The 25,012-nt window shown below is 47.1% G+C and overlaps 1 protein-coding gene across 1 annotated transcript in view; it reads right to left on the minus strand.

The window, feature by feature from the left end:
* Positions 1 to 3,894: 3,894 nt before the first annotated feature.
* Positions 3,895 to 25,012, minus strand: part of LOC144603152 (zinc-binding protein A33-like) — a 52,575-nt gene continuing 31,457 nt past the window's right edge. Inside the window, exons 2-6 of the mRNA XM_078416312.1 lie at positions 15,530 to 15,625; positions 13,996 to 14,229; positions 12,793 to 12,815; positions 12,579 to 12,697; positions 3,895 to 4,572 (exon numbers count right to left, since the gene is read on the minus strand). Of these exons, the coding sequence (XP_078272438.1) occupies positions 4,040 to 4,572; positions 12,579 to 12,697; positions 12,793 to 12,815; positions 13,996 to 14,229; positions 15,530 to 15,625 (1,005 nt within the window). The 3' untranslated portion in view covers positions 3,895 to 4,039. The remainder of the gene's footprint in view (positions 4,573 to 12,578; positions 12,698 to 12,792; positions 12,816 to 13,995; positions 14,230 to 15,529; positions 15,626 to 25,012) is intronic.

Consider the following 25,012-nt stretch of genomic DNA (forward strand, 5'->3'; position numbering starts at 1 on the left):
TCCCCCCCCATAACCCGCCCTTCCCCTTTTTCCTCCCTCTTCCCTGTCCAGGTTGGGACCAGGTCGCGTCTCCATGGAGACGGGCCCCGCCGTTGCCCCCCCCCTCTCCCCATATTGAATGGCGGTGCAGGCTCGTAGGGCCGAATGGCCTACTCCTGCACCTATTTTCTATGTTTCTAACAGGCTCATCCGACCACCTGCCCACGGCACGTGACAGCAGAGTGACGTAACTCAGGACAGCAGAGTGACCTGCCCTCCGCACGTGACAAGGGCCACCGCTCCCAGAGTCTCATCCCTGCTTCAAAGATTGGCAACTCTTTGAAGCTGTGGTCATGGGGATGAACATAAGTTGCAGAAGTGAAGTTCCAGGAAGTTATCCACAGTGCCATTCAACAAAACAGTTGTGTTTATTTCTAAATCATTCTGTTCAGTGAAAAGGGATAGCCAAACAGCCGTGTTTAAACGTGTTCATTCATTAAAAATTCTCCTGGGAGCCCTTGACTTGGTCACCCAACCTACGCCTGGACTGACCGTGGGAGCTTCACATCTTTCAGTGTCCCATCTGCAAAGACCACAGCACTCACTTTGTCCAACTGATTGGTGAGGCTGCACTCGAGAATATTATGTTCAAAAGGACACAAAGTGCTGGAGTAATTCAGCGGGTCACAAGTGATAGGAGCAGAATTGGGACATTTAGAATTAGAGATACAGCGCAGAAACAGGCCCTTCGGCCCACCGGCTCCACGCAGCACATTAACATTATTCTTCCACCCACTAGGAACAATTTTTACATTTGCCCAGCCAATTAACCTACAAACCCGTACGTCTTCGGAGTGTGGGAGGAAACCGAAGATCTCGGAGAAAACCCATGCAGGTCACTGGGAGAATGTTCAAACACCGTACAGTACAGCACCCGTAGTCAGGATCAAACCTGAGTCTCCGGCGCTGCATTCGCTGTAAGGCAGCAACTCTACCGCTGCCCCACCATTCGGCCTATTGTCTACTCCGCCATTCAATTATGGCTGATCTCTCTCTCCCTCCTAACCCCATTCTCCTGCCTTCTCCCCATAACCTCTGATACCCGAAATAATCAAGAATCTATCTATTTCTGCCGTAAAAAACATCCACTGATGGCCTCCACAGCCATCTGTGGCAAAGAATTCCACAGACTCACTACCCTCTGGCAAAATGAAAATCCTGCTCATCTCCTTCCCAAAAGAACATTCTTCAATTCAGAGGCTATGACCTCTAGACCTAGACTCTCCCACTGGTGGAAACATCATCTCCACTATATCCAAGCCTTTCATTATTTACTATGTTTTGATGAGGTCCCCCCGCATTCTTCTAAACTCCAGTGAGCACAGGCCCAGTGCAGTCAAACGCTCATCAGGCAGCATCTCTGGAGAACATGGACATGCGACGTTTCCGACACAATCCGAAATGTCACCTATTGAAGTTCTCTGGTGATGCTGCCTACTCAATTATTCAAATATTCATTACACCAAGTCAAGCCTGATGCACCAATTAAGTCATACAGTGTGGAAACGGGCCCAACAGCCCAACTTGCCCATCTCAACGAACATGCCCCATCTACACTAGTCCTACCTGCCCCACATTTGGTCCACGTCCCTCTGAACCTTTCCTATCCATGTTCCTGTCCAACTGTCTTTTAAACTTTAGATATACAGCGTCAGGGTTCAATCCTGACTACGGGTGCCATCTGCACAGAGTTTGTACGTTCTCAGTGTGGCCGCATGGGTTTCCTCCAGGTGATCTGGTTTCCACCCACATTTCAAGACGTGCAGATTTGTAGGTTAATTGGCTCCGTTAAGAAATTTAAAACGTCCCCATTGTGTATGATAGTGTTGATGGTAATGGTCATAGTGTTGATGGTTCGGCACGGACTAGGTGGGCTGAAGGGCCTGTTTCCGATCTGCACCTCTGAAATGAACTAAACTATACGAAACTAAGTCCATCCAATGGAGCGGATGTCACTGGAGTTTAACAATTCACCTGAACGTCAGCATCTCATTCCCCCAGCACCCCACAGGGATGGTCACCCTTGGTAAATGTAAATTTCCTGAGCAGTCTGTGACCCATAGCACTGTGGACATAGTGCTATATTTAAACCCCACAGCGCTGTGCCCATAGTATACTGCCCAAGCTGCTGAATGCGGACGTTTTCTGTTTTTTTGTTGACAGTATATGCTCAGTCTCACATTCCTATCACCCAATCAACTGGATGAAGTAAAAAAAAAACACAGATCCTGAAAATCCGAATGGAAAGACCATTCATCGTCCTCGCAACATGGACCCACTACAGTTCGCATACCGTCCGAACAGGTCCACGGATGATGCGGTCTCCCAGGTTCTGCACACCGCTCTCTCTCATCTGGACAGCCAGGGGGGCTATGTGATGATGTTGTTCATTGACTTTAGTTCAACTTTTAACACAATAGTCCCCAGCAGACTGGCTGAGAGGCTGCTGGAACTGTGGATTAGCACCGCCTCTGTGTGCCTGGGTCCTGGACTTTCTCACCGCCAGGCCCCAAGTGGTCAGGATGGGGGAACACACATCTAGCTCCCTCACCCTGAACATAGGATCCCCCCATGGTTGCGTCCTTAGCCCCCTACTGTACTCCCTGTACACACATGATTGTGGGGCCAGGTTCAGCTCAAACTCCATCATCAAGTTTGCTGATGACACTGTGGTGGTGGGCCGGATCTCCAACAACGATGAGAAGGCCTACCGGGAGGAGGTGGCTGATCTGGCACTCTGGTGTCAGGACAATAGCCTCCTCTTGAATGTCACTAAAACTAAGGAGCTGATTGTGGACTTTAGAAGGGCTAAACATCCAAGGACGTACATGCCACTGGAGATAAATGAGTCTACTGTGGATAGGGTGAGCAGTTTTAAATACTTGGGAGTCCACATTACAGAGGATCGGACATGGGCAACGCACATTGCCGCACTGGTGGGTAAGGCAAAGCAGCGCCTTTACCACCTTAGACAGCTGAGGAAATTCAGAGTGTCTCTGGGGATCCTTCATTGCTTCTACTCTGGGGCTGGAGAGAGCATCCTGTCCGGCAACATTACAGTCTGGTTTGGGAACAGCTCTGCCCAGGACAGGATGGGCCTGCAGAGAGTAGTGCGTTCGGCAGAACGCACCATGGAAACTACACTCGTCCCCCTGCAGGACCTATACACCAGGAGGTGCAGATCCAGAGCAAGCAAGATCATGAGGGACCCCTGCCACCCCAGCAACGCACTGTTCCAGATGCTACGGTCAGGCAAACGCCTCCGCTGTCACGCTGTGAAAACGGAGAGGATGAGACGGAGTTTCTTCCCATAGGCCATCAGGACTGTTAACGTTTATAATTCCAGGGACTAAATTTTGTCTTCTCTATATTAACTTATTAACTTTATTTATATGCTGTAACTGTAATTCTTTTTTGTGCACAATCCGCACGCATTGCCACTTTCATTTCACTACACATCGTGTGTGTGTATGTGACAAATAAACTTGACTTGACTTGACTTGTATTAGACCTGAAATGTAAAGCCTGTTTCACCTTGCAGATGCTGCCTGACCTGCTGAGTATTTGGGGCAATTTCTGCTTTTATTCCCCATTTTAAGCCATGCATGTGGTTTGGGCCGCAGGTGTGGTAACAGGTGACAAAAGTCACTTATTAAATCAGATTCCCGCTCTTTCTGCAATTGTCAAAGTTAATTCTCAAAGTTACAGCTGGTCTGTGGTCGCACCGCGTGGCGTTGCTGCCATCTAGTGGCGGGACCAAGAAGTGACGCAGTTAACGCGTTGAAATGAACGGATCGACAGCTCTGATTCCACTTGCTGTTTATTTCTCTCTTCCCACATTTACATTCCCCCTGGTTTTATTTCCGCGCTCACTGGGGTTTTACGACGCGGAATTTGGGGATTAAATGGGAGCCGTTCAGCGCCGACCTGTTGTCCACCGGGTTTCTGCCCCACAGCCCCTGAGCCCCGCTCCTGACGCCGGTCCCGGGACCCGACCCTTTTACACACCCGGAGCGGAACCGGAGCAGATTCTCAGCCAGTTGTTTCCAAACCAAGGCCCGAAGAAAGGATAAAGTTTCCCCGTGAATTTATTCCCAGTGAAGGTGTGGAGATGGGACTTGGTGTCCGCGTCGTAAAATGAAACTGTCCCGGACTCGTAACTGAGATAAATTCCCACCCTCCCGGGGATGGGACGGGCGGGGAGACGGGATGGAGGGGAGGTGAATGCATCAAACCCGTCAAACAACCGCCTGATGCTCCAGACTCCAGTCTCCGGGGTCAGTGTGACCGGTCCCTTCCTCTCCACAGACTCTGCGGCGACTCCCAGACTCCAGCCCCGACTCCCCGCCACCTCCACCTCCCAGTAATGTCTCCCCGATGTGAATCCCTCCGATCCCAGCACACACGCACTGCCTGTAAACCTCTTCCCGGTGTCAGGGAGACCCCTCCGGGTCAGGGTCAGTCTCACCCTCTTCCGATCCTCAGACACCTCGAGCTCCGGACCCGCTGTTTCCACATCCAGGGTGACGGAGACTGGGGGGAGAAGCAGAGAATCAGAGAGTCCCCGGGGGTCGGGGGGAGACTCGGGCAGCGCGGCCCCGAGACCGGGGGAGAGGCCGCTCGGCCTCAGGCACAGGCGGGCGGACAACTGAAACCTTGCCCGGGGTTTCACCCCGACCACATCGGATGGACAACAGACATCTCTCCCGGAGTTTTTATCCGGGGATGGAGAGGGGAATTTCGTGAGGTGGGGGAGGGTGGACGGGGAGGACGAGTGTTGAGAGTGAGGAGGATTGTGAGATTGCGGTGGGGATGGAGAAATGGAATGGGTTATTCAGATATGGAGGCAGATCGGAGCAGGTTGATATTGAGGTTAGCAGTAATTTGAGGTTGTTAAAGAGGAGGTAGAGGTGCGTGGTGGGGTCGTCATGATCACAGTGCGTGGGGGTAGACACGAGGGGCCAGATGACCTGCTCCTGTGTTTTTTGAGTGGAGGGTGAGACAAAGGGAAGGGTGGGTTTGTTAGTCAATTGGAATGGGTGCAAAAGGGTTTACAACAACTTCATCGAAGGGATTAAAAGTACCATTAGCAAATTTGCAGATGATACTAAGCTGGGGGGTAGTGTGAATTGTGAGGAAGATGCAATAAGGCTGCAGGGTGACTTGGACAGGTTGTGTGAGTGGGCGGATACATGGCAGATGCAGTTTAATGTAGATAAGTGTGAGGTTATTCACTTTGGAAGTAAGAATAGAAAGGCAGATTATTATCTGAATGGTGTCAAGTTAGGAGGAGGGGGAGTGCAACGAGATCTGGGTGTCCTAGTGCATCAGTCAATGAAAGGAAGCATGCAGGTACAGCAGGCAGTGAAGAAAGCCAATGGAATGTTGGCCTTCATAACAAGAGGAGTTGAGTATAGGAGCAAAGAGGTCCTTCTACAGTTGTACCGGGCCCTGGTGAGACCGCACCTGGAGTACTGTGTGCAGTTTTGGTCTCCAAATTTGAGGAAGGATATTCTTCCTATGGAGGGCGTGCAGCGTAGGTTCACTAGGTTAATTCCCGGAATGGCGGGACTGTCGTATGTTGAAAGGCTGGAGCGATTGGGCTTGTATACACTGGAATTTAGAAGGATGAGGGGGGATCTTATTGAAACATATAAGATAATTAGGGGATTGGACACATTAGAGGCAGGAAACATGTTCCCAATGTTGGGGGAGTCCAGAACAAGGGGCCACAGTTTAAGAATAAGGGGTAGGCCATTTAGAACGGAGATGAGGAAGAACTTTTTCAGTCAGAGAGTGGTGAAGGTGTGGAATTCTCTGCCTCAGAAGGCAGTGGAGGCCAGTTCGTTGGATGCTTTCAAGAGAGAGCTGGATAGAGCTCTTAAGGATAGCGGAGTGAGGGGGTATGGGGAGAAGGCAGGAACGGGGTACTGATTGAGAGTGATCAGCCATGATCGCATTGAATGGCGGTGCTGGCTCGAAGGGCTGAATGGCCTACTCCTGCACCTATTGTCTATTGTCTATTGTCTATCAGGTGAAGTTGGACAGTCATCAGGTCATAATGTCATCAATGAAAGTATTAGAATTAGGCCATTCGGCCCTTCAATTCTACTCCACCATTCAATCATGGCTGATCTATCTCTCCCTCCTAACCCCATTCTCCTGTCTTCTCCCCATAACCTCTGACATCCATACTAATCAAGACTCCAGCTATCTCTGCCTTAAAAATATCCACCGACTTGGCCTCCACAACCTTCTGTGGCAATGAATTCCACAAATTCAACACCCTCTGATTAAAAGCATTTCCCCTCATCTCCTTCCCAACGGAACATCCTTTAATTCTGAGGCTCTGACCTTTCGTCCCTTTCTGCCCAAACCACCCCATCCCCGGGCACATTCCCCTGCAACCGCAGGAGATGCAACACCTGTCCCTTTACCTCCCCCCTCAACTCCATCCAATTTATCTCAAAGAGGAGGAAAGATTCCAAGGGGAGTAAGAGACACCCGTGGCTGACAAGGGAAGTCAAGGACAGCATAAAAATAAAAGAGCAGAAGTACAACAAAGCAAAGAAGAGAGGGAAGCCAGAGGATTGGGACTCTTTTAAAGAGCAACAGAAGATGACTAAGAAGGCAATACGTGGAGAAAAGATGAGGTATGAGGGTAAACTAGCCAATAATATAAAGGAGCATAGTAAAAGCTTTTTTAGGTATGTAAAGAGGAAAAAAATAGTCAAGGCAAATGTGGGTCCCTTGAAGACAGAAGAGGGAGAATTTATTACGGGAAACAAGGAAATGGCAGACGAGTTGAACCGGTACTTTGGATCTGTCTTCACTAAGGAAGGTACAAGCAATCTCCCAGATGTTCTAGTGGGCAGAGATCCTAGGGTGACGGAGGAACTGAAGTAAATCCACATTAGGCAGGAAATGGTGTTGGGTAGCCTGATGGTCTGCATCCCAGAGTATTTAAGGAGGTGGCGCTAGAAATTGTGGACGCATTGGTGATCATTTTCCAATGATCTATAGATTCAGGATCAGTTCCTGTGGATTGGAGGTTAGCTAATGTTGTCCCACTATTTAAGAAAGGAGGGAGAGAGAAAACGGGAAAATATAGACCAGTTAGTCTGACATCAGTGGTGGGGAAGATGCTGGAGTCAATTATAAAAGACAAAATTGCGGAGCATTTGGATAGTAGTAACAGGATTGTTCCGAGTCAGCATGGATTTACGAGGGGGAAATCATGCTTGACTAATCTTCTGGGATTCTTTGAGGATGTAACCAGGAAAATTGACGGGGGAGAGCCGGTGGATGTGGTGCACCTTGACTTTCAGAAAGCCTTTGACAAGGTTCCACATTGGAGATTAGTGGGCAAAATTAGAGCACATGGTATTGGAGGTAGGGTACTGACATGGATAGAAAATTGGTTGACAGACAGAAAGAGTGGGGATAAATGCGTCCCTTTCAGAATGGCAGGAGGTAACTAGTGGAGAACCGCAAGGCTCGGTGCTGGGACCTTGTCAGTATTACAGTATAGCAAAGGGGATTACAGAGGCATGAGGCAGGAGCTGGCCAAAATTGACTGGAAGGAGGCCCTAACAGGGAAGACGGTAGAACAGCAATGGCAGGTATTCCTGGGAATAATGCAGAGGTTGCAGGATCAATTTATCCCAAAGGGGGCGGAAAGACTCTAAGGTGAGTAAGAGACACCTGTGGCTGACAAGGGAAGTCAAGGACAGCACAAAAATTAAGGAGAGGAAGTATAACATAGCAAAGAAGAGTGGGAAGACAGAGGATTGGGACTCTTTTAAAGAGGAACAAAAGTTAACTAAAAAGGCAATAAGGGGAGAAAAGATGAGGTACGAGGGTAAACTAGCCAATAATATAAAGGAGGACAGCAAAAGTTTTTTTAGGTACGTGAAGAGGAAAAAAATAGTCAAGGCAAATGTGGGTCCCATGAAGACAGAAGCAGGGGAATTTATTATGGGGAACAAAGAAATGGCAGACGAGTTAAACCGTTACTTTGGATCTGTCTTCACTGAGGAAGATACACACAATCTCCCAAATGTTCTAGGGGCCGGAGAACCTAGGGTGATGGAGGAACTGAAGGAAATCCACATTAGGCAGGAAATGGTTTTGGGTAGACTGATGGGACTGAAGGCTGATAAATCCCCAGGGCCTGATGGTCTGCATCCCAGGGTACTTAAGGAGGTGGCTCTAGAAATAGTGGAAGCATTGGAGATCATTTTTCAATGTTCTATAGATTCAGGATCAGTTCCTGTGGATTGGAGGATAGCAAATGTTATCCCACTTTTCAAGAAAGGAGGGAGAGAGAAAATGGGTAATTATAGACCAGTTAGTCTGACATCAGTGGTGGGGAAGATGCTGGAGTCAATTATAAAAGACGAAATTGCTGAGCATTTGGATAGCAGTAACAGGATCATTCCGAGTCAGCATGGATTTACGAAGGGGAAATCATGCTTGACAAATCTACTGGAATTTTTTGAGGATGTAACTAGGAAAATTGACAGGGGAGAGTCAGTGGATGTGGTGTACCTCGACTTTCAGAAAGCCTTCGACAAGGTCCCACATAGGAGATTAGTGGGCAAAATTAGAGCACATGGTATTGGGGGTAGGGTACTGACATGGATAGAAAATTGGTTGACAGACAGAAAGCAATGAGTGGGGATAAATGGGTCCCTTTCGGAATGGCAGGCAGTGACCAGTGGGGTACCGCAAGGTTCGGTGCTGGGACCCCAGCTATTTACGATATACATTAATGACTTAGATGTAGGGATTAAAAGTACCATTAGCAAATTTGCAGATGATACTAAGCTGGGGGGTAGTGTGAATTGTGAGGAAGATGCAATAAGGCTGCAGGGTGACTTGGACAGGTTGTGTGAGTGGGCGGATACATGGCAGATGCAGTTTAATGTAGATAAGTGTGAGGTTATTCACTTTGGAAGTAAGAATAGAAAGGCAGATTATTATCTGAATGGTGTCAAGTTAGGAAGAGGGGATGTTCAACGAGATCTGGGTATCCTAGTGCATCAGTCACTGAAAGGAAGCATGCAGGTACAGCAGGCAGTGAAGAAAGCCAATGGAATGTTGGCCTTCATAACAAGAGGAGTTGAGTATAGGAGCAAAGAGGTCCTTCTACAGTTGTACCGGGCCCTGGTGAGACCGCACCTGGAGTACTGTGTGCAGTTTTGGTCTCCAAATTTGAGGAAGGATATTCTTGCTATTGAGGGCGTGCAGCGTAGGTTCACTAGGTTAATTCCCGGAATGGCGGGACTGTCGTATGTTGAAAGGCTGGAGCAATTAGGCTTGTATACACTGGAATTTAGAAGGATGAGGGGGGATCTTATTGAAACATATAAGATAATTAGGGGATTGGACACATTAGAGGCAGGAAACATGTTTCCAATGTTGGGAGAGTCCAGAACAAGGGGCCACAGTTTAAGAATAAGGGGTAGGCCATTTAGAACGGAGCTGAGGAAGAACTTTTTTAGTCAGAGAGTTGTGAATCTGTGGAATTCTCTGCCTCAGAAGGCAGTGGAGGCCAGTTCGTTGGATGCTTTCAAGAGAGAGCTGGATAGAGCTCTTAAGGATAGCGGAGTGAGGGGGTATGGGGAGAAGGCAGGAACGGGGTACTGATTGAGAGTGATCAGCCATGATCACATTGAATGGCGGTGCTGGCTCGAAGGGCTGAATGGCCTACTCCTGCACCTATTGTCTATTGTCTATTGCCACGTGTACATAGTTATAAATATTGTTTAGTTATTGTTGATGTGTTTAGCCGATGGATTGAAGTGGTGCCAACGACTAATAATACAGCTACCACCACGGCAGCAGTTTTATTAAGGGAAATAGTACCACGGTTTGGATTACCATGTACATTAAGCTCGGACAATGGACCCCATTTCACAGCTAAAGTTAATGAGGAAATGTGCAAACAGTTGAATATCCGCCAGCAGTTCCACTGCGTACACCATCCACAGGCTGCAGGTATAGTGGAACGTGCAAATGGCACACTGAAAAATAAATTGGTCAAACTCCAAGAGGAGACTAAATTAAATTGGGTCCAAGTCCTGCCGATGGCATTATTCTCTATGCGTATAACCCCACACTCTACTACAGGTTTAACCCCAGCTGAGGTATTATACGGGAAACCACTCCGAACCCCTTGGGGGGCAGAGGAAAAGGGGTGCATCAACCTCCATGAACTGTACGACCTGGATGAGCGTTTAATTGAATATATGAAATTATTAACCCAATCTTTATCAGTCTAGCATTCTCAGGTCCGAGACGCCCAGAAACCACGGGACAACATGAGGCTAAGATGGGATTGTGGATTATATTGACCCTCGGTAGTCAGATAGAAGGACGAACCTCGGATCTCCGGCGAACCAATCGTTTCCTCTCTTTATGTCAGACATATGCTACACAGGTGGAACGGTCTGCCTGTTGGGTGTGCGCCCCAGGTTTCAACTCATGGAAAAAGCATGATGCCTCTTTACCTGGTCCCCTTCACTCCGAGTGAAGTCAGGTCTGCCCGGTTCTTTTTGAATCACTCACAGAGCCCTGGCCCCAATAATTGGTGTACGGATTATGACAACCAATCAGATGACTGTGGATGTCAATGTTTTAATGGGTGGTCCTTGAGACCCTATCTTAATCAAACACAGGAGAATTGGCCCCGGATACAAGTTAATTCTCCTCATGACTCTCCAGAAACACCAATAAATACAACCTGTTTCTGTAGAATGGGATCTAGACCAAATGAAGTTGGTCTGTCTGTGGGATTCAGCACATGCACCCATATCAGTACTGCAGTTCCCCCAAGACCTCTTAATGGGATTTACTTAATATGTGGGAGCTGGGCATATGTCTGGTTACCAGGACTTTCGCCACAGTATCATCAGGGATCTTATGAGACCTGGACAGGGTGCTGTTATCTAGCTTTTGTAATCCCACATTTACGAATTATAAATCATCCTCTACAACATCCAGAGTGGCGCTCTAAACGAGCTGTATCGGAGTTTGAGAGATTTTTGGTGGATAATATTCCCACGATGGGGAACCGCTCGGGCAGGAACTGAAATTAGAAACTTAGCTAGTGCCCTGGAACAATTAGCAAATTGTACCGCTGATGGACTGTACGAGACTCAGGAACAAATAGGACAGCTAACAACTGAAATGATGGCCCTGCGTCTTGTCGCTCTCCAGAATCGTATGGCCCTAGATTTCCTGCTAGCCGAGAAAGGGGGTACCTGTGCTATGATAGGGCAGGAATGTTGTACATTTGTACCAGATGTATCCTCCAATATTACCAATATCGCGGGGCATGTGAAGGAGGTTATAGAAAGAGTGTTTAGCGTTTGAGCCCTCTGAGGGGGCGCTGTGAACTGTTTATGTATGTGCTGTTATGTTTGTGTGCCATTGTATGTTTGTTCTTAGTACCTGAACTGGTGTACAGCGCTTTGGTCAATGTGGGTTGTTTTTAAATCTGCTATACAAATAAAATTGACTTGGCTTGACTAGGAAAATAGGGGCAGATTTAGCCCAAGATCGAATTAATGCTTCAGGATGGGATTGGTTTGGTTTAGGATATTTGTGGGGACCGATTCTCCATTATGGCAGTATCATTGCGTTAATTGTTGTGATTCTGTTAATCTGTTATTGCTTCGGCCCATGTATATGCCAAATATTTGTCAATTGGCCACTTTAAAAGACTGTGATTATAGCATAATCAAAGAGGGGAATGTAAGGGCTCACATTACGAATGTAGCCATGTGGGTTTTATTGCAGGGGTGTAAAAGGGGTGTGAAAGCTCCAGCTCTATTATGTTGCCAGGACATCCTGTTGTCAGCATGGAAGCGCGGTTTATGGCTAAGTGTATCCTTTGATATGGGCAACTGGCTTTAAGGTTTTGATGGTTAACCACTCTTTGATGGTTATGGGGAACATTTGGCCATATAACCTGCTCTTTGGTCCTGGGAATACCGAGGACATGTAGGTCACACAGGACACGGAGGACATAGGGGTCCTAAAGGGCACATAAAGATTTATAGGACATTGTAAAACTTGCCATATAAGGTAGCAACGGAAATGTACTGGCACATGTATTACGGGTATAAAATGTGTGTAATTGTTAGCATTCGGGGAGAGAGACTACACTGGCTTCCTAAGCGTTTCTAAACGCTTCGGTTTCTAGACTCTCTCCCAACTGGGTGAGTAGAATAAAGAGGTTAAACGAATTCGGTTGTCTGCCTGTTTTTTCTAATAGGCCACGGACTACAACAGGAGCAGCTCTGGAGAGAAGGAATGGTTGACGTTTCAGGTCGAGACCCTTCTTCAGACTGAAGAAGGGTCCAGACCTGAAACATCACCCATTCCTTCTCGACTGAGATGCTGCCTGTCCCGCTGAGTCACTCCAACATTTTGTGTCTACTTTCGATTTAAACCTGCAACTGCAGTTCTTTCGTACACATCTTACTTCAAGATGTCAGAAACAAGAACAATGGAAAAGTTATAAGCTTTACCTTGCTTGAAGTCATCAGATGTTTCTTTAAATGTTGTGTTGAATGAAACAGGGCAATGAAACTTTTCAATCGGCAAGGCCTCCTCTACCACCGACAGTGGTTTGGCTTCATCACGAACCCTGCGAATATTTAACAGCCGGTTATCAACAGCATTAGAAATGTTTTGAACTGTTCCACGAAAACTTACAATGTTTCCGTCAAGAGCATGTCCTACCTTCGCTTGCGACCAGCTTCCCCCTGAAAAAAATAAAACACAAATCTCAATTGACTGAGATGGACCGTCCTCATCCCGACAGCGGGAATTTCTCCACATTTCTACAACCCTCTGATAATTCCCATTTCCCAACTCTTATCTCCGCTGCCATGCAGATAGAAAGTGGACATTACCGTCGAGACATAGAACGATGGGGAAAAGCACAAGGAATGTTCATGAGAGGATGGAGCTCAATGCAAAGACTGGGCAGGTCGTGGGATTTTATCTGGAGAAAATGTCAGGAATGATGAGATAGGATTTAATTTATCGGTGGATTTAAATGGGTGAGGATGAAATAATATCTCTAATCGATGGGAGAGCAAAAATCAAACCTGAAATGTAACCTGGTCTACAACAAATACCGAAAGGAATGCAGTCATGAGAACATGGACCTCGCTAGCATTGGAGGGAATGAAGACAACAGCAGAGATACATTTAAGGGCAAGCGGGATAAACACGTGAGCACTCATGGAATTTGGGGTATTGTTACCGGGTGTGGTGAGTAGATGGGAGGGATGTTGAGTGGAGCAGAAATCCTGACTGGATAGGATGTGGCGAATGGCCTGGTCTATTATGTAGAATGGGATGTAATTCTATGGTGAACAAAGGCGGGTAAAACAAACAGAGCAAATTCCCCCAAGGTGACCGCCCACTGCTGATGGGAACCGGATATAGATGTCCAATCTGCTGTGTGCGCCACATTCTAGATTTCAATGTTAATCCCCACAATGTGGTCATGGCTAATCTAGCCCAGGAACAAACTCCTCCGCCTTGTCCCATTCCCTTTGATTTCATATCCCCGAATTTTCGAAAATTTATCTTCCTCTGGTATAAATACGTCTAATAGGTTAAACCTCTCAGAGTCTCTTGGTTGGAGAATCCCAGAGATTTACTGTCCTCTGCTCATTCGTGGCCCTTGGGATCAGATATAGGATCACCCGTCTCAACTCCACAGAATACAAACACCTCTCTACATTCAGGCCAGGCAGTCCTGAGATCCCATAGATTATGCGGGAGGCCAATTAGTTTGGGAACAACAGCTGGAACAGATGAAACATTTACCCAGTTCTGAATTACTGGTAAATGTAGCATGTATTTTTGAAATATCCCCCTCCATTTTGTGACTGCACTTTCACTTCGCCAGACTGTGGTGTAACCCCTCACCTTCAGAAACACCACACTGTCCTTTTGATCCATCTGCTGCTGCAACTTAGAGAGTTCCTCCTGAATAGATTTTAAATTCTCTTCGATCTCTCCAAGATTTGTCTTCATTCTATTCAGAATCCTCTTCTCTTCCTCCCGGATATCTGCCTGTACGCGCTGCTCTTTATCAGTGAGAATCTGGTGCAGTTCAGCAAACTGGGATGCGATCTTGGACTGAAGGTTGTGTGACTGTTCCTGTCAAATGAAAGGTGAAGATCAATATGTAATGTCACTGATTGTGTTTCCCTCAGAGGTTGACGGTGACATTTGTCCCGTGCATTTTTATTTGCTTTGGCAATTCAATAGTTTGTCTAAATGCTTCTGAAGTGTTGTGAGGGTAATCTGATAACCCATCAATCCTCTACCCCTAATGCAATTCTCAGCTGCCTATTCCTTTTCAAGTGCCCATTAATTCCCATTTATCCGCCCACCACCCCCTAGTGGGGTGCCGCAAGGCTCATTGCTGGGACCGCAGTTATTTACAATATATAATAATGATTTAGACGAGGGAATTAAATGTAACATCTCCAAGTTTGCGGATGCTACAAAGCTGGGCGGCAGTGTGAGCTGCGAGGAGGATGCTGTGAGGCTGCAGGGTAAGTTGGACAGGTTGGGTGAGTGGGCAGATGCAGTAAAATGTGAATAAATGTGACGTTATCCACTTTGGTGGCAAGAACAAGAAGGCAGATTATTATCTGAATGGTGTCAGATTAGGAAAAGTGGAGGTGCAATGAGACCTGGGTGTCCTTGTACATCAGTCAATGAAAGTAAGCATGCACGTACAGCAGGCAGTGAAGAAAACTAATGGCATGTTGGCCTTCATTGTGAGAGGATTGGAGTTTAGGAGCAAGGAGGTCCTACTGCAGTTGTGCAGGGTCCTGTTGAGACCACACCTGGAAAATTGTGTGCTCTTTTGATCTCCTAATTTAAGGAAGGACATTCTTGCTATTGTGGGAGTGCAGTGTAGGTTCATCAGGTTAATTACCGGGATGGCGGAACAGACATATGATGAAAGAATGTATCACAAATGCTGGAGTAACTCAGCAGGTTAGGCAGCATCTAGGAGAGAGGGAATGGGTGACGTTTTGGGTCGAGACCCTCTTCAGACTGATTCTGAATGGGTCGACTGGGCTCGTATTCACTGGAATTTAGAAAGATGAGATAGGATCTTATAGAAACATGTAAAATTCTTTAGGGATTGGAGAGGCTAGATGCAGGAAAAATGTTCCCGATGTTGGGGGAGTCCAGAACCAGGGGTTATAGTTTAAGAATAAAGGGTATGCCATGATCATATTGAATGACGGTGGTGGCTCGAAGGGCCGAACGGCCTACTCCTGCACCTATTTTCTATGCAGCACCCGAGGTCAGGATCGAAACCGGTCACCAGAACTAGGAGACAGCAGCACTACTTGTGTCACCGCGCTGCCCTGTTATTACACACGTCACAGGGATCAAACCTGCACAAGATAAGGAAATCGAAACTTAAAAGCCTTACCAGAACTCCAGAAATCTTCTCCTTCTGTTGCTGCTCCATTTGCTGGATCTCTGATTTATCTTTTGTGAGAGACTGGATGGAAGCTTTAACCTGCCCCTGCGATTGTTTTTGAAAATCGGAGAATAAAAGCGTTAGACAATAAAGACGGAATTAAACAATGATGCGATCAAAATCGGTTTACTTTTACCTTGTAGTTTTCAACAGCTTCATCTATCAGAATGAAGCGGTGATCTCTGTGTTCCCGCCCACCTGCACAAACCACACAGATCAGCTTCTTGTCAGTTTCACAAAACAGCTTCAGTTCTTCCTGATGTTCCTCGCAGTGAAGTTTACTTTCCTTCTCTGTCCGACTCAGGCTCAGTGTTCGAGCTTTCTCAGCCAGTCTCGCCAAGGCCCGACTCACCCTGAGGGTGCGGTCTGTAAACACCTCTCTACATTCCGGGCAGGAGTTTCTCCCCTCCCTGTCCCAACTCTGTGTGATACAGGAGCGGCAGAAGTTGTGCCCACACTCCAGTGACACCGGATCGGTGAAGAAATCCAGGCAGATGGGACAAACTGCCTCCTCGGTCCAACTCTCGAACCTGTCTTTCGAAGCCATTTTTTAAACTCTGGCACTTCCTGGTTCAAAACGCATGTCCACTGCGCACGCCGCCGTCTAGAGGAATGAATGTAAATCTGACGCAAATGTTCAACGTGAAGATGCAGAAACAAGGAACTGCAGATGCAGGATAACCAAAAAAAAGTATAAAGTGCTGGAGTAAGTCTGTGGGTCAAACAGCACATCTGAAGAACATGGACAGCTGATGTTTCGGGTCGGGACCCTTCTTCAGATTGATTGTAGGGGGTGGGAGATGGAATAACGATGGGAGGAAGGGGGCAGGACAAAGCCTGGCTGGCAATAGGTTGACACAGTTGAGGGGGGAGAGGGAGTTGATAGTCAGACGGTTGGACAAAGGCCAGAGATGAAAAGACAGAAGGTGTGTGACAAAATGATTGAGGACTTGCGAATTGTGTCCTGATCTTCAAACAATCTTCTCCTCAGACGGCCAAAGGTTGTGCAGGTGCACTGAAGGCGCTGGTGAGTTTCACCATCAATGTCTGCCTTCCTCTGGGAAGAGGAGCGCCGGCCAGAGCACCCGAGGGTCACCATCGTTACGACCATTTTAAAGGAAGGAGACAAATCCACCCGCGGAAACTATGGAGGGTTCCCCCGCTCTCTACCACAGGGAGGGGTCAGTTACACATTAAACTGTCCTGAATATAGACGGAAGCGGAGAGTCGCGCTTGGGACAGTGCAAGGCAGGGTAAAATGCTGGAAACAACTGCAGAGTGGATTCACGAAGATGGTGCCAGGATTTGAGGGTCAGAGCGAAAGGGAGAGGTTGGGCAGGGAAGGATTTATTAATTGGAGCGCAGGAGGTTGAAGTGCATAAGATCAAGAGGTGAATAGACAGGGTGAATGCACAGTGTGTTACCAGGAGCAGTGGAATCGAGAACTAGAGGACACAGGTTTGTGGTGAGAGGTGCAAGATTTAATGGGAACCTGAGGAACATTTTCACACAGAAGGTCGTGGGTGTCTGCAACAAGCTGCCAGAGGGGGTAAGTGAGGCTGGACAACAACGTGCGGCGGGTTTAGGACCCGGGGGGGGGGGGGGGGGGGGGGGGCGGAGCTGTGGAGCCGCCGCCGCAACTGCTGCTGCTGAACCTGCGGCCAATGAAAGGGTCGGGGCACGGCTGGGGGGAGGCGGAGCTCAGCCCCGTCAATCACAAAGTGGATGTCATTTGCAATCAGCTGCGGGTAAATTTCATTCTCTTAAACTCAACACATCAGTGTTTCTCATCGTGAATTGTTCATTACATTAGGCTGCACAATAACATTACTTCTACAGCAAACACTGTTATTTTATTTAACAGTCTCATGTGCAAACTTGAATTCAACTCAATGATTCAATTATACTCTATTGTCACATGTTATGTGACCCCCCTCCCCCACTCATACGCCGCTTCATCTGGGGGTCGAGGATGGACCGGGTGCGACGGGCCATAATGCACAAGATGGCAGACAATGGGGGTAAAAGCTTGCCCGACGTCGCATTCACCCTGATGGACGCCTTCGTGTGTGGCTGCATCAGGCGGAGCGTAGAGCCAAGGCATGTGGGCACCAAGTATCACTGCCTGCTGACGTTCTACCTGTCCCCAGTGTTGCGAAGGATGGGCCTGGCGCAGATGCCACGCACTGTGACAGTCAGCTGGACCATTGCCGCAACATGTGATTCGTGGTAAGGTTCTTCCAGACCAACATGTTTGACCACAAGTCCATCGGACAGTGGTCAGCACGGAACGTCCTGCAGGCACTGCAGGGAAATGACTCCATGGATCCTGTGGCGTGGTTCCGAGAGCAGACTGCCCAGCTTGTCTGGCAAAATGTCTCATCACCAGAACTCACCAACAGCACCAAGATCTGGCTTGGCTGGCTGTGAGGGGAGCCCTCCCACTCAGATCCTTCTTGCACCGTCAGAACCTCACTACCAGCGCACACTGCCCTCGGGACGGCTGCTACGGAGAGGAGACGGTCGCACACCTCTTCACAGAGTGTGGATTTTCCAAGAGAGTCTGGAGAGGTTTGCAGGGGTCCCTGTCACGATTTATTCCGAGCAGCTCCATCACAGAGGACTCTGTGATCTACGGACTGTTCCCAGGGACGCATTCAGAGACTGACATCGAGTGCTATTGGAAGGTCATCAACTGGGTGAAAGACGCTCTTTGGTCTGCCCGAGCTTTGTTGACCTCCCAGCGGAGCGAGCTGTCCGTCTGGTAATGTTGCCGACTGGCCCACTGCAGACTGCAGGAGTACGTGCTGAGGGACGCATTGAAGCTTGGTGCAGCCAACACCAAGGCTCTGTGGGGGAGGGCCACAGACTAGGGCCCTTCTGCTGCTGGACACGGAGGGGGGAGGGGGTCAGGGTGTGGTGGAGACGCCCCTCCAAATAAGGGAAGAGATTCCACGCCATTGAGCCACATGAGTGGCAAGGGTAGGGGGTAATTTTGTGTAAGTGGTGTATTGAATATCTGCATTGAATGTGTGTATAGCCTCTGAGAATGTCGGATGGAGTTTTGGAAGGAACATCTTTTGTATATACTTATTTCTTGAATAAAATATTTTTTGATAATAAAAAAATAAATAAAAGGGAAGGGCGATTGTTTCACTCTTTATATTTTCACAAAAGTATTTCTGTTCCGTTGACGGACGCAGTTAACTCGTTGAAATGAACGGATCGACAGCTCTGATTTCACTTGCTGTTTATTTCTCTCTTCCCACATTTACATTCCCCCTGGTTTTATTTCCGAGCTCACTGGGGTTTTTTACCACCTGGAATTTGGGGATTAAACGGGAGCCGTTCAGCGCCGACCTGTTGTCCACCGGGTTTCTGCCCCACAGCCCGAGCCCCGTTCCTGCCGACGGTCCCGGGACCCGATCCTTTTACACACCCGGAGCGGAACCAGAGCAGATTCTCAGCCAGTTTCCATCCCAAAAGGCCCGAAGAAAGGATAACGTTTCTCCGTGAATTTATTCCCAGTGAAGGTGTGGAGATGGGACTTGGTGTCCGCGTCGTAAAATGAAACTGTCCCGGACTCTGAATGGACAGCAAATTGGCTCCATGGAAGGAAGCTGAGGGTGATGGTGGAAGGTTGCTTCTCAGACTGGAGGCCTGTGACCAGTGGTGTGCCTCAGGGTTCAGTGCTGGGCCCATTACTGTTTGTCATCTACATCAATGATTCGTATGAGAACATACAGGGCACGATTAGCTAGTTAGCTGATGATACAAAAGTGGGTGGTTTTGCAGATTGTGAAGATGGTTGTGAAAGATTGCGGCAGGATCTGGATCGATTGGCCAGGTGGGCGGAGGAATGGTTGATGGTATTTAATACAGAGAAGTGTGAGGTATTGCATTTTGGAATGTCTAACAAGGGCAGGACCTGCACACTGAATGGTAGGCTTCTGGAGAGTGTTGTAGAGCAGTGGGAACTGGGAGTGCAGGTGCATAGTTCCTTGAAGGTCAAGTCCCAGGTGGATAAGTTCAAGTAGGTTTTGGCAGATTGCCCTTCATCAATCAGAGTATAGAAGTTGTGAGGTCATGTTGCAGTTGTATAAGACGTTGGTGAGACCGCATTTAGAATATTGTGTTCAGTTCTGGGCACCATGTTATTGGAAAGAAATTGTCAAGCTTGAAAGGATTCAGAGAAGATTTACGAGGATGTTGCCAGGACTCGAGGGTGTGAGCAAAAGGGAGAGGTTAAGTCGGCTTGGTCTCTATTCCTTGAAGCACAGGAGGAAGAGGGGTGATCTTATAGAGGTGTGCAAAATCATGGGAGCAATAGATCGGGAAGTTGCACAGTCTCTTGCCCAGAGTAGGAGAATCGAGGACCAGAGGGCATAGGTTCAAGTTGAAGGGGAAAAGATTTAATAGGAATCTGAGGCGTAACCTTTTCACACAAAAGGATGGCGGGTGTATGGACAAGCTGCCAGATGTGGTGGTTGAGGCTGGGACTATCCCAATATTTAAGAAACAGTTAGACAGGTACATGGATAGGACAGGTTTCGAGGGATATGGACCAAGCGCAGGCAGATGAGACTAGTGTAGCTGGGACAGGTTGGCCGGTGTGGACAAGTTGGGCCGAAGGGCCAGTTTCCACACTGTGTCACTCTATGACTCCGTGACTCGTAACTGAGACAAACTGCCACCCTCCCGGGGATGGGACGGGCGGGGAGACGGGATGGAGGGTAGGCGAGTGCATCAGACCCATTACCCAGCCCCCGCTAGATACTCCAGACTCCAGTCTCCGGGGTCGGTGCGACCTGTCTCTTCCTCTCCACATACTCTGCGCGACTCCCAGACTCCAGCCCCGACTCCCCGCCACCTCCACCTCCCAGTAATGTCTCCCCGATGTGAATCCCTCTGATCCCAGCACACACGCACTGCCTGTAAACCTCTTCCTGGTGCAAGGAGACTCCTCCGGGTCTCGGTCCATCTCACCCTCTTCCGATCCTGAGACACCTCGAGCCCCGGACCTGCTGTTCCCACATCCAGGGTGACGGAGACTGGGGGGAGAAGCAGAGAATCAGAGAGTCCCCGGCGGTCGGGGGAAGACTCGGGCAGCGCGGCCCCGGGACCGGGGGAGATCATGTCTCCCGGAGTCTTTATCCGGGACGGGGAGGGGAATTTCGTGAGGTTTCGGGAGGGGGGAGGGAGAGGGCGGGGAGGACGAGTGCAGAGAGTGAATCTTATAACCCATCAATCCTCTTCCCCCAATACAATTCCCTGCTGCCTTTTCCTTCTCACGTGCCCTTTAATTCCCATTCATCCGCCCACCACCCACTTTCAAAGGGATAATTTACAGTCGCCGATTGACCATAGAACCAGTGTGTATTGTGGACGTGGAAGGAATCGGACGCAGTCACCGGGAGAAGGCGTGAACCACACGGGCAGCGCCCGAGGTCAGGATGGAACCCGCTCACCAGAACTAGGAGACAGCAGCACTACTTGTGTCACTGCGCTGCCCTGTTGCTTCTGCTTTGTTGCTGCTCCATTTGCTCTGATTTTTTTTTTAGGTGAGATTTCGAAGGAAGATTTCTCATGCTCCTGGGAAAGGCAGCCAGCATCATCAGAGACCCGCGCCACCCTGTGTGGGATAGTGCTAATGTACAGGTATCGCTGGTCAGCACGGACACGGTGGGCCAAAGGGCCTGTTTCCGCGCTGTATCTCTTAAAGTAAACCAAAGAACGTTTTTTAGCCAAAGAACAGTGGGATTGTGTGACCCACTCCCTCAGGTTGAACAGAATAGAGTGAATATATTTTAGTTTAAAGATACAGCACGGAAACAGTCCCTTCAATCCACCGCGTCCACGCCGACCATCGATCACCCGTTCACACTAGTTCTATGGTACCTCACTTTCTCATCCGCTGGTTAGCACTCAACAAAAGCTTCTCACTGCACCACGCCTGACAACTGAACTCAATCAACTAAATTCAAAACTACCGAGACACCGGGGGGGACATACAGCGCAGAAACAGGCACTTCGGCCCGCCGGGTCCGCGCCAACCAGTGATCCCTGTTCACTAGCAATAGGCTAATCACTAGGGACAATTTACAATTTTTACCGAAGCCAATAATCCTACGAACCCACACGTCTTTGGGATATGGGAGGAAACCGGAATACCCGGAGGAAACCCACGCAGTCACGGGGAGAATGTGCAAACTCCACACGGACAGTACCCGAGGTCAGGATGGAAACCCTGGTATCTGGCGCTGTGGGGCAGCGGCTCTACCATGTAGGCCACTGTGCCACCCGAGGGAAAAAGCAAAAAAGGGGGTTATGCCGATAGTTTTAAACTGAGGAGGAAGCTTGCCTGGAGCATGAAGACCAGAAATGCATGATTGGGCCGAATGGTCTGTTTGTGTGTAGGAAGGAACTGCAAATGGTGGTTTGCCATAGACACATAGACACAAATTGCTGGAGTAACTCAGCGGGACAGGTGGCATGTCCGGATGGAAGGAATGGGTGATGTTTTGGGTCGAGACCCCTCTTTTGATGTCTGTTTTGTGTCAAGTCAAGTCAATTTTATTTGTCTCGCACATTGACGTTGACCAAAGTGCTGTACATCAGTTCAGGTACTAAGAAACGAACATACAGTGGCACACAAACATAACAGCGCATACATAAACAGTTCACAGCACCCCCTAAGAGGGCCTCAAACACTGGGTAGTAGAAACAGGTTTTGAGCCTGGACTTAAAGGAGTCGATGGTGGGGGCAGTTCTGATGGGGAGAGGGATGCTGTTCCACAGTCTCGGATTGTGTCCAATTGTGTCTTTGCATCCAATGAATAATTCAAACAAAATCCACAAACATATTTAAAAGAACATTAAAATTGTCATTGAAATGGCTGCAATATTAGAAACAGAATCTGCAGTTTATATTAATAAACTAATTTAAAATATACATTCCTGCTGTAATGTAATAGTTGCATTCCTAGCAAACTTGTGTTAATAGAAAAATCACACGATTAAAAACTGGAAGGGGCGATTTGGGACCACAGTTTGGGGCTGGCACGAACAGTTACAATGCCCCTGCAGAATTTGCAGAATAAAAGTCTCGCTTTTTCGCACAGTCCTTCTTGTAGAATGTTGTGTGTCATTCATGTATACATGTCGTTAAACTGGAAAGATTACAGAGAAGTTTCTTTTTTTTTTTTATAATTCTATTTTGATTTTGATTTTCCAGTTCCATACATTCCACAATGATACACATTCTCATTCACCTTAAACCCTCCGTAGTTAACAAATACTGCATATCCCAAAATAAATCATACCACAGGTATTGGAAGCACTACAAGGATGGGTAATGACTTACTGGACATTTGATCATATCCAAAACTTAACTACACACAAAAAAACCCCCAACTAAAACCAACATTTGGGGTATACCTCTATAATATTTCATCACTACTTCTGGAGCGGTATGAAATCAAGGAAAATGAGATAGGACACGGAAGTAGGATACAAAGATCCGCTTTAAACAAATGATGGCCGTACGGGCATAATGTACAACATCCATTTTTCCCACCTTTTCAAAAATATTCCCTGTTGCAATCTTAAAGCAAAGGTTATCCTTTCCATTATAAAAATATCATATACAATGTTAATCCAGTCATCCACATTAGGTTTTCCAGGTTTCAACCACTTCCCAGTAATAGCTTCCTGCTGGCAGCACTTAAGATCTGGAAAAGATACTTATCTTTAATAGAAGCATTTTGTACTGGTAAAGCACCAAAATATAAAAACTCAAATTTAAATGGAATATCCATATAAAAAATGTTTCCTTTCCCATTTCTGTTTTACATACAGTGAGTTGCCTTTTCTCTGCCGTAAACCCTTGTATAACTTTGAGATGGTTTTCTGTTTTGAGCCTCCATGGTAAGCATCAATAAATACATTTAACAAAATATTATCCCATTTTACTTCTGCACATTCCTTTTGTATTTGATCTATATAATGGCGAATTTGAAGGTATCTATAGAAATCATCATTATTCAAACCAAATTGCCTCTTCAGATTCTCAAAGCTGTTCATAGATCCCTTATGTAAAAATGTGCAATATGATGTCAAACCTTGAAAACTCCATCTTTTAAAACTAGTGTCCTGTCTTTTTGGTACAAAATCTGGATCAAACGTGCACCATCTCAAAACCTTCACAGCATCCCTCAGATGATTTTGGGTAACGACCTTATTCCATACCTTAAGTGACAATCGAATCCATGAGTTTCCCAAATTAATTAACTTATTTGTTAACTCCTTATCTCCGATTGCAGCCTGAATCGGAAATTCCTCTGTTATAGCAATCTCAATCTCCTTCCATCTAGCACAATAGTCGGGGTTGCACCAATGAATTAATGTTCTCCGCTGAGCAGCTGCATAATAGTCTTTCAAGCACGGGAGTGCAACCCCACCTTTATTTTTGGTCTGTTGTAACCCCTGGTATCTGATTTTTGGTCTTTGTCCCTGCCAAATATACCTCGAGATTTGTTTATCCCATTCTTGAAATTGTTGGTCTGATATATCTAGTGGAAGTGATTGAAAGAGATACAACAGCCTCGGTAACATAACCATTTTGACCGATTCAATACGAGATCCAAAATTAAGATAAGGTATTAGGTCCCACCTCCTAATGTCTTCCCTGATCTTATTGTTCAATGGGAGGTAGTTAAGCAAGTGCAGTTTAGTCAGATCTATTGGAATGTTTATTCCCAGATATCTCATGGATTCAGCATCCCACCTCAAGTTAAACTTTTCTCTTACTTTTACTGAGGGGCTATATTTGAAACTAAGAATTTGTGTTTTTATAACATTTAACTTATAGCCAGAGAAGGATCCATATCATTCCAAAACATAAAATAACTGTAACAAAGACTGTTCAGGGTCTGACAAATACACGAATACGTCATCGGCAAATAAAGAAATCTTTTGTTCCCCTCCTTTCATTACTATTCCTTTGATATTATTATTCTGGATAATCCACTGACTCAAAGGTTCGATAAAAACCGCAAATAAAAGGGGGCTGATTGGACATCCCTGTCTTGTTCCTCTTTCTAGCAAAAATGGTTTTGAAACTACTCCTTTAATTTTAATTCTTGCACTTGGGCTATCATAAAGAGCCTGTATTGTTTTAATAAAAGTATTGTGAAATCCAAATCTATCTAAAGCTCTAAGCAAAAAAGACTAATTTACACAATCAAAAGCTTTTTCAGCATCTAACCCAACTAGGACTGCTTCTAAGTTAAATTTTGTTATGTGGTCAATTATGTGCAATGTCCTTCTAATGTTGTCTTGGGTTTGTCTCCCTCGAACAAACCCTGTCTGATCCAGGCTAATAATTTGTGGTAGCAAACACTCTAATCGTTTGGCTAGTATGTGAGTAAAATT

Source organism: Rhinoraja longicauda, chromosome 19 (assembly GCF_053455715.1).
Source record: "Rhinoraja longicauda isolate Sanriku21f chromosome 19, sRhiLon1.1, whole genome shotgun sequence".
NCBI classification, from domain to species: domain Eukaryota; kingdom Metazoa; phylum Chordata; class Chondrichthyes; order Rajiformes; family Arhynchobatidae; genus Rhinoraja; species Rhinoraja longicauda.